General features: G+C 33.2%; 1 protein-coding gene across 1 annotated transcript; it reads left to right on the top strand.

The window, feature by feature from the left end:
- Nucleotides 1–2,209: 2,209 nt before the first annotated feature.
- Nucleotides 2,210–9,768, top strand: ccna1 (cyclin A1). Its single transcript, NM_212818.2, has 9 exons — nucleotides 2,210–2,288; nucleotides 2,369–2,515; nucleotides 2,593–2,773; nucleotides 4,645–4,763; nucleotides 4,843–5,066; nucleotides 6,043–6,247; nucleotides 6,327–6,440; nucleotides 8,711–8,844; nucleotides 9,340–9,768. The coding sequence occupies exons 2-9, from the start codon at nucleotides 2,369–2,371 to the stop codon at nucleotides 9,389–9,391; spliced, it is 1,176 nt and encodes a 391-aa protein (NP_997983.2). The 5' UTR covers nucleotides 2,210–2,288; the 3' UTR covers nucleotides 9,392–9,768.
- The last annotated feature ends 649 nt before the right edge of the window (nucleotides 9,769–10,417 follow it).

Below are 10,417 nucleotides of genomic sequence, written 5' to 3'. Positions count from 1 at the left end.
CCCAACACCAACGTTAGTTAAATGATTCGTTATTATTATTATTTTGTCTAGTTTTATTTATTATCATCAACCATATTCCATGTTGAGAGTCACTGTTAGTATCTAATGATATCCATGTTGTCCCTTCAAACATTTTTCATCTTGTTTTCATTGACAAAATTATTACATAAGTGCAGTAAACTGGGAAACATTCATTTTCTTTTCGGCTTAGTCCCTTTATTGATCATGGGTCGCCACAGTGGAATGAACCGCCAACTTATTCAGCATATGTTTTAAACAGCGGATGCCCTTACAGCTGTAACCCATCGCTGGTTAACGCCCATACACTCTCATTCACACACATAGGCTGCAGACAATTAGCCTACCCAATTCACCTATAGCGCATGTCTTTGGACTTGTTGGGGACACCGGAGCACCAAGAGGAAGTCATGTGGACAAAAAAAAAATGTTTAGGAGGCATGTAGACATAACACATCATTTCAATCAAGTAAATTTACTATGCCAACGGCAAAATTATGCAACTATATTTCCCTAACAACAAAATCGTGGCGAAAATGGCGAATGGGTAGTAACGTTGGAAAACTACTAGCCACAGTGGCTGGTGATCAAATTTAATCAAGCTCTGAATGCTATCAATACAAATTAAATAGAAACATCAGAAAAGAACATCAGTCAATGCTTTAGTTGGCTTATTGTTAGAATAGGTAGAAAGAGACTTAATTTAATTCCTGATGTCTATTTGAAAATGAAGGTACAACTACTTATAGTCATAACCTAAATAGTAAAACGCAGGGGCGCAACTACACATTTACTGAGGGGTATGCGGGTTCAAGTTTTGCGCCCCCCTCCACCCCACCACCACCAATCCAACTATATTTTATAACAGGCAAGTAAGAATGCCAAAATTTTCCATTAATATATTAAAGATATTTTTTCCTCATCAATCACTTCTCATATGTGAGGTGTAAGGTCTGTCTTTGCATGAACAATTGACTGAAACGGCTTTACACCTCGCAAAGTGAAATAAAAAACACTAAAATGTTTAAAATAAACAGGGACAAACTGCCTGATATGTTCTATTTTATCAATGTTATGGGCAAACTTTTTTGTGACTAAAATTTGAGCAAAACAAGTTGCCAAAAGGCCTGATGTGTCAACATGATACATAATACATTTCAAAAAACATGTATAGGCTATGGTATAAAACCACAGACTGTAAAATATAGTATTAAACTGGATCTTGATAGAAGGATTAATAAACAATTTAGTTCCAAAAAAATGTGAATATTCTGACTATTTGTTCATGGTTCAATCTTAACAGGGTTAAGAATTGTTATAATCAAGTATATAAAATTCATATAAGGGAATTTTTCATCCAAATATTACTTTCTACTTTATCTGAAATATAATGATATAATGTGATCCCTCTTGTTTAGGCAAAATAATTAATTAATTAATAATAAATAATGATAAAGATTTTTTTTTTCAAATTAATCATAACTTTTGACCTCAACTATACTGTATGTATGATTTAACAGTCTATTTTGATAAAAATTTAAAAAAATATATGAACACTTTATTTTTCAGAGATGGGTTGTGGCTGGAAAGCAATCCGATGCGTAAAAAACGTGCTGGATAAGTTGGCGGTTCACTCCGCTGTGGCGACCCCAGATTAATAAAGGGACTAAGCTGAAAATGAATGAATAAATGAACACTTTACACTTGGACGTGTGACTGCATGTTATTGTTTTCAATGATTTTAAATTAAAGCGTGTGTGCCAACATATGCAACTCATGGTAAATTCTTTTATTTAATAAAACACATTATTTTACTCGTATAAAATGCTTAATAAATATTTTTAACAAAACAGATTTATTTATTTTATTATTTAACTCTTAATAAGGATAATTTAAAAAATCGTTTTTTGTGTCTCTCCACTACAGCTTGGTCCCGCATTCATTTCAAAGGAGCGCTACCCTGTACTAAAATGTCGGCTCTATCGACGCATTCCTTCTAATAAACAACAACAGGATAGGCGACATCTAATGTATATATATCTATATAACTGCAGCGCATACATACCGCGTTTCCATGGTTGCGTTGTTGTCGAAACATTATTTGCAACACCTGAGAAATGCAACACTAATTAGGTAAACCATCAACTAGCCTCATGTTGATTGGCCACCTGCAAGTATAAATGAGTTAGCGTGAAACTCACTTGTAAAGCACTTTAACCAATCCACTGAAAGTTCATACGTTTAAAAAAAAAAGTTTGACGATATAAAAGGTTTGTTTTGAATGGTTCGGTTTTAAATATTAACTTTAATTTATTACACAACATCTTGAAAAAAATCTCGATTTTGACAGATGTCTTCGCGCAGTTTTGCTCCTCTTTCCAGTCGTCAGGAGAACATTTTAGGAAGAGCGGAAGGCCTGCGCCAGCTCAAGCCCGGCCAAAGAATTGTGCTCGGTGTTTTGACCGAGAATGAGCAGCATAATCGAATATTTGGACAGGTACATTGTAGATGTTTGCCTTCTGTTATTAACAAATGGATGGTTAAACAAATTGACGTTTCTCTCGTTTAACCCAGGTTGCGTCCAAATATGAGACAACGCTCCAGGAGGTGTCTAAGCGTGACGTCAGTACGTTCAGAGCGTCAATTGGTGATAGTGTGATTGAGACAGCCACTGTACAGTCAGTCAAGTCAACATCATTCCTGCTGCCTTCAGAACTGCTAGTACTCGACGATGCTGTTCAAGATATTGGCTCAGGTGTGTTATAATCTACAAGAATAAGTTTTATCACATATATACATGTTTAGCTTAGCTTAGAAGTAACTTACTGTTATGAAGCTACTCAATTGCTACTGACTGCTGTGTTATAGTCAGTGTTGTGAAAAGTAACTTGAAAGTAATGTTACAATATTGAGTTACTCCCACAAAAGTAACTAGTTGTACTTTGTTTTTATGGCAAGAAATCCGTTACATTACCTTTGCATTACTCTGTATTACCTGGCTGAGACTTTTTCATAACTTGTTTGTTTAAATAGAGGAGCTCTGCGATTAGATGAGCTGTTTTAATTTAAGCAGACCTTTTATTTACCTTTTAAAATAAAAAAGCATATAAAATATTTTAGTTAACCGAGAACTTCCTGACCCCAGAACTATGAGCCGCATATACAGATTGTTTAAAGTAATGTTTGTCAAGTGAAATCACTGTCCATTGAGACTATAATCCCCTTTTTCCTCTTAGATGCGTTCAAAATAATGATTTTTCTCTCATTGACTTATTTTAATTTAGCTTTTAGTCTTTTTAAAAGCGGATTAAACTAAAATGACGTGTTTTTCAAAAATAGCTCAAATATTGCGTTATTTAGGAGAGCAATATTATGGATCTCTCGTTACTTGTAAGTTTACCCCAACACTTGAATGTTTTACCTTTAGTGAAATGCATTTACCATTGTAACTTTCCTTGTATGTAGAAATTGAGTGCTTTTTTAAATGTATTTATTTATTTTATTTTTTGCATGCATAATGCAATATACTGTAATACTAACCTTGTGCTAAATCGTATAGAAAAGGAATTGCTAAGCAAGAATTGGTTTAGTAATTTGTCAAACTAAGTTTTAACAGGCGGTAAAAGATGTTAAATTGTGGTATAAGGAGTTAATGTTGGCTTAATTTCCGTTAATCAGAAGTTATAAGAACAGACAAATATTTTCAATGTAGAAAACCACATTCGCTCCTCCCCCAAACAAAACCGGAGTAGTTGATTTTCTTTCATTAACGTTAATTCAAGTTTACTTGTAAAGCACTTCTCAATTATTGTTTCAAAGCAGCTTAAAGGTGCATGTTACATTATTCAAAATCTGAAGTTGAGTTGTGTACAGCCTAATTACTGGTTTGTAAACATTCAGGATGCACACGCAGCAGGGTTGCAGAAACCTGGTGCGGGAATGACATCCGATGTGGGACAGAGTTTGTTTTATTGAAGTTATATTGATTACATATTATATTTATTAACATAATGCTTTCAGCATATTTTAACAGCTTGTCACCCAGTGATGAGCACAGTTATTCGGCATAATTTGGGCAGTATATAAACGGTTAACTTGCAGGTACAGTATACACGGGGCTGACTTGGTGATTTGGGTGCCCTAAGCAATTCCAGGTACAGGGCCCTAGTGTTGAAACACTCTAGATTTTTTTATTATTATTTTTTTTGTAAACTTAAAACGTATATTAAGTCAAGTCTTTATCTTAATGTAACATTTAAATATAAGTTCAAAGACTATGTACACATTGTACAGTTAATTTTATTTATTTAATTTAGTATTTCATGTGGCGTTGCCGGTTTTGAAAAGTGTCTATAACTTTTTTTAACAATATTAATAGTTATAGACAGATTTTACAATTACTATTTGATTAACATGGGCTTCTTAGCACTGGTCAGGCCCCCATATTCCCCAGAGCCCTAAGCGACTGCTTACTTCGCTTATTGGTTAAGTCCATCCATGGTTATTGTGTCCTTTCAACAACAACAACAACAACAACAAAAAAATCAACAATGCAGTATTTTGAATGCACTAATCCATATCACAGATTGATTTGTGGCCTAAAACTGTCTTTTCTAAACACTTCAGGGTCATTTATGGATTCATCCATGCATTCATTGGCTGATGAAGAAGCTGCTTCCTCTGAGGACGTCTTGTGTGTTTCTGAATATGCTGAGGACATCCACAGATACCTGCGTGAATGCGAAGTTTGTCTTTTTAGTTTAACCTGTTTTAGTTTAGTTTGTTTTGCTCTGCATCTACACTTTTTTTTTTTTTGTGCTTCAGGTTAAATACAGACCAAAACCCGGCTATATGAGAAAGCAGCCTGACATAACCAACTGCATGAGGGTCATTCTTGTGGACTGGCTGGTGGAAGTTGGCGAAGAATACAAGCTGTGCTCTGAGACCCTGTACCTGGCTGTCAATTACCTGGACCGCTTTCTTTCGTGCATGTCTGTCCTGAGAGGAAAACTGCAGCTTGTGGGGACGGCTGCAATACTCCTGGCTGCGTAAGATGATTGTAGTCATTCACTTATCCTTTTAGTTAGTCCCTGATTTATATGGGCTTTTGACGATGGAAATGAAAGCTATTTGGGAAAAAAAAATATTTATAATTAAATAATAATAATTATTAATCTACTTGATCTGATTTATCTTGAGTAATAGTAGAAATAGATAAATTGATAGATTAATGACGATGAGTAATAAATAATGAAATTATGAAGAATGATAGATAAATGGTAGATAAAAGTTAGAAAAGTTTTAAATAAAATAAAATTAGTTAAAATAAATAGTTTTTAACTGACATGATTAGACTAATGTTTAAATTATTAAATTATTCAATAAAATAAATTAAAATAAAATATAATTTACATAAATGATTAAATAAGAAATTAGTCAATTAATAAATACAATAAATTAAATTGAGAAATAAAATTTTACTTGATAAAATTAGACAAAATAAATGATTAAATAAAATAAATTTAATAAGTGATTTTTAAATGGTTTAAAAATAAATGTACTTATAAAAATAAATAACAATACATTAAACAAAATAAATGCTTGAATAAATTTAATAAAATAAAGGTTTTAAATTTACAAAATAAATTACATATTAAATGACTAATGATTAGACAAAATAAATGGCTAAATTATTTGATCAAATTAAATGATTAGTTTAAATAAAATGTAAAATTAAATAAATCAATAAATGGTAGATAAATGTATAAAATAAGGTAAAATAAATGTGTAAATATTTTAAATTTAATAAATTAAATGATTAAATAAAATAAAATATTAAATTAAGAATAAAATAAATGAAATATAAATAAATAGCTAAATTATTAGACAAAATAAGATTAAATTTATAAAGTTTAAATAAAATTTACAACGAATGAAATGCTTTAAAGTAAAAAAAAAAAATTAAGAATAAAATTAAAAGTTAAAATTAAATATTGCCTTCATCTCTGTTTTTTCTGATTTTAGCAAATACGAGGAAGTGTATCCTCCAGAGGTGGATGAGTTTGTCTACATCACGGATGACACCTATACAAAGAAACAGCTGCTTCGGATGGAGCAGCACCTGCTCCGAGTGCTTGCGTTTGACATGACCGCTCCCACAATCCACCAGTTTCTGATGCAGTACAGTTTGGAGGAGCATGTCTGCGCCAGAACTCTAAACCTCGCTCTGGTATGGGTGGTTTGTAAGGTAGGCTTCATTTCTTTCCATCCTAAATTGGATATTGATTTCTTCTCTCCATGTCCGGTAGTATCTCTCAGAACTGAGCTTGCTTGAGGTGGATCCTTTTGTGCAATATCTGCCATCCAAGACCGCTGCTGCAGCATATTGTCTGGCCAACTACACTCTAAATGGGGCTTTGTGGGTGAGTTTTGTTGAAGCCACTAATGCATTTTAAGAACTTTTTGAAAGCTTATATTCGATCCATTTCTTGCATGCGCATGCATATTGGTGGTGATCTAAACCAATCTGCAAAGGTGGTGTCCAATATGTTGTCCTGCCCATTTAATGTTGTGAACTGTGGGTGCTGCAAAATAGTAGGACTTTAAGCATGAAGTGCAACATATTAACCGGGGGCTTAGGATATGTATGAGCAGTTGAAGCCATTAGCTTTCACTTGACCAGAAACCAAGAACAAGTTCAAGAAATTCTGGTTTAGTTTGGTGCTTTCCTTGTGTTTTTAGTAACTTTTTAGTTTTTTTTTTTTTTCCTCCCTCTACTTTTTATTTATTTATTTTTTTTTAAAAATCTTATTTATTTGTTGTTTGAGTTAGTACAGCTAACATTTTAAAGTTTCATAAATGTAATTTGCCGCAATCTGTGTTCAGTGGCGGTTGCATCTTTTCTGTGCCTTCAATATGACCGAATAAAAGAAAAGTGCAGATGCTTTAGTTTAGGTTTTTTTTTTTTTTTTTTTTTTTTTTTTTTTTTAAATAGTAAAAATAGCTTCAATTTAATTGCTAGTTGATAAATTCCTTGTTTTAAAGGTTTATAAGTTAAAAAAAAAAGTTTATTTTAGGGTCAGTTGTGATGTATGCTTTCATGTATATCCCTGTTTCAGACTCTTAAGATGCACTTAAATCTCTGCACGGATGTTTAGTTGACATCAAATATTGGCTCTGAACGAAGACGAAACGATGTATTGTGTTAGGCAATTCCAACCTGCCTAATGAGTTACCCTCAAATTATCTTCGTTTTTAAAACTTATCAAGTTTCAAATTTGATAAACTGGTAAATTTAGTGATCTAGGCTAGCTTTTTCAGCTTCGGCTTATTGCCAAAGTCAAGCCATTTCTGAGCCAGCGTGACCTAGAAAAAAAAAAACATATCAGCTCTTGTCTAGACTATTGTAATGTACTTTGTTAATTAACTAAACACTACATTTACAACTAGTGCAAAATGCTGCTGCTCGCATGCTGAAATAGTCGCAAACGTGAGCATATTACACCTCCACTCTCTTCACTGGCTCTGTTAGGTTCAGAATTAAAAAAAAAAAAAAAAAAAAGTAGTTAACACAGTTAATAGACTTGCACCTTCATATTTATGAGATTTTAAGATTCATAAACCGAACGGGGCCCTATGTTCATCAAGTCAGTTGTTTCTAGAGGTCCTTGGATCTAGGTACAAACAATGGGGTGATCGTTCATTTGCAGTAGCAAGTCTGAAACTATGGACGCCTTGCCTTTAGAAGTTCGCATCATTACAGATGTGGCACTATTTAAAGCTAAACTCAAAACTTATTTATTTAGACTTGGTTTTTGAAATTTGTTTCTAAAAAAAAAAAAAAATTCATGGTTTTATTGACAACGGTGTTATTTTGAGTTGATGTTTAAAATTGTTTTTAGGACTGTAAAGCAGTTTGGGCAGCCTCCTGGTTGTAATAACGTGCTATATAAATAAAGTTTAATGGAAATCTGCTTGATGCATGATGTTTTGGCCCAGTGAATTATGGGTGTTTTTACTTTGTCCTGGAGTTGACCACTTATATTATTGCAGATGTACATGTTCTAGTCCTATTCTAAAGGGTTTACGTTGAGTTTACTTGGAGCATTTCATATTTGCAATTGCGAGATGATAAAAAAAAAAAAAAAAAAAAAAAATTTAATGCACTTTTCTAAAACTCAAAGCACTACAACAAGAGTAATAAAACGTGCAATAAAAGACAAGTATAGATTAAATTCTAAAATATTAACTAATTAGAATGATCAAGAATCTAAAAATGCTTTCTTAAACATGAGTTAACATCTTAAAACTAGCTAGTGTGAATGCATTTCTTACAGTATAAGGGAGAGCATTCCAAAACCTGGGTGCAGCAACAGAAGGCTCTCTCCCCCATTGATATTTAATATTAAATACGATATGCATGTGCTTTTGAAATGTAAAGGTGTGTATCAGGAAAAAAAACATCCTTATTGGTGTCTAAATGGCAACTGTAAACCATGTTTAATACCCAGTTGACTGCTTTTAAACTTGTGAAACTTTATTTTATTTTTTTTTATTGCTTTTACTGCTGTTTCATGATTGTCACTGTCTAGATATACTGCATTATAAATCCCATTCTAAAGCCAACATCCCTCCATTTGTGATCTTGCATGCCTTTTGTCTAATCTATTTAAAATGGTTTTGTTTCTGTCAGCCTGAGAATCTGTATGCCTTTACTGGTTACTCTCTGGCTGTGATTGGCCCGTGTTTGAAAGAGCTTCATAAGCTCCATCTCGGGGCTGGAAGTCGCCCTCAACAGGCCATCCAGGAGAAGTACAAGAGCTCGAAGTAAGCATACCTTTTTGTTATGGGTGTAGTTTTGTACCTTTTTTAAGGCGTAGTTTAACCAATTTAATAATAATAATAATAATAATAATAATAATAATAATAATAATAATAATAATAATAATAATAATAATAATTATAATAATAATTATAATAATAATTATAATAATAATTATAATAATAATAATATATTTTGAGTCCTTTCCTCATTGGAACATTTTCCTTATGTTCTAACCCAACACTCTTATGCCAAAAACCAACTTACCAATGTCTTCCACAGAGCAGGGTTTTTACTACAGCCTATATGACTTTAATATCATTCTGTTTTTAGTAAATGCGTTCTTATTTAATTATCCCCACCCCAATTCTCAGATACCCTGACCCAATTAAATTTTTTAGAAGTCTGCAGTTTTTTTTAAATGTATATTTCCCCCTCCCTTTTTTCATTGGAAGAGTCAACCCTTTTAATTCCTGACCATTCCTCCCCATCCCTTCTAGATATCATGGAGTGTCCCAGTTGGAACCTGTAGAGACTCTGCCGCTGCCCTGACGTTCTGGTGACTACAAGTCCCCTTATGCCGACAAATGAACTGCAGCGCTTGAGTCTATTGTAAATATTGAGTGAAATTGTTTTTAAATGTGGTTTTAACTTTTTTTTTAAAATGTGATTTTTATCATAGGGTGCACGATTATAAAGCGATCCAATAAAATGGTGTGACTTGTTTCTCTTTAAATCCAACATGCTGTTGGTGTGAAGGCTGTATGTTGCCATAAGTAATGGCTTGAGATGAACTAATGGTTTTGTACCACTACCTTTTTTTAGGGTGTCTGTTCGGATATACCATGTATTTTACCTGTATAGTATGTGCAATATCATGTGCTCCATACTGCATTTTAATAAATGAAACAAGTTGCAGTATTGCTTCAGTTCTGTCTGGTATACTTGTGTATGGCGACCTCTAGCCTTCAATGTCTGAATCGCAATTCTCCCAAACAAATTGTGAACTTCTGCTTAAGTGAATTAACATTAATTCTTTATTGGTTGTAAGCCTAGTTTATTGTACACAAGGTGTTCTAAACATCGCCGGTAACTGGCACCTATTGACTGGTAACAGGAAATTACTATGGGTGTTTTATACCAGATTTTTTTTTCTTAATTCAAGAAGCAAGCACAGATTAAAAAACTAACGACTAACATGGTAAATATTCCTTTACAACGTTGTAATCGCACCAGTTTATTCACCCAACAGTCTGGGTTTCATTCCCATAACTTATGTTTAAGTTTCTTTCATCTGTTAAACTGATACCAAAGCTGTAAAAACTGCAACCACTGACTTCCACAGTGTTTTTCTACTATTGATGTGGTTACAGGTGTCTTCTCCCCCAAAATATATTTCCTTCAACGGGAAAAAAACCCAAAAGTAGGAAATTAAGAAGTGTCATATTTGGGTAAACGAACCATTAAATCCTTCATAACCACTACACGACCAGCTGCTAACGTGTACTCTTTATACTAAGGTTACGTTCGTCCTACTTAGTTAGACAACCTCTGCTTTTTTTCTATATGACGAGCTAG

This window comes from Danio rerio, chromosome 10 (genome assembly GCF_049306965.1).
Source record: "Danio rerio strain Tuebingen ecotype United States chromosome 10, GRCz12tu, whole genome shotgun sequence".
Classification (NCBI taxonomy): domain Eukaryota; kingdom Metazoa; phylum Chordata; class Actinopteri; order Cypriniformes; family Danionidae; genus Danio; species Danio rerio.
Note: the sequence above shows the minus strand (reverse complement) of the source record. Positions and strands in the feature narration are given on the sequence as shown.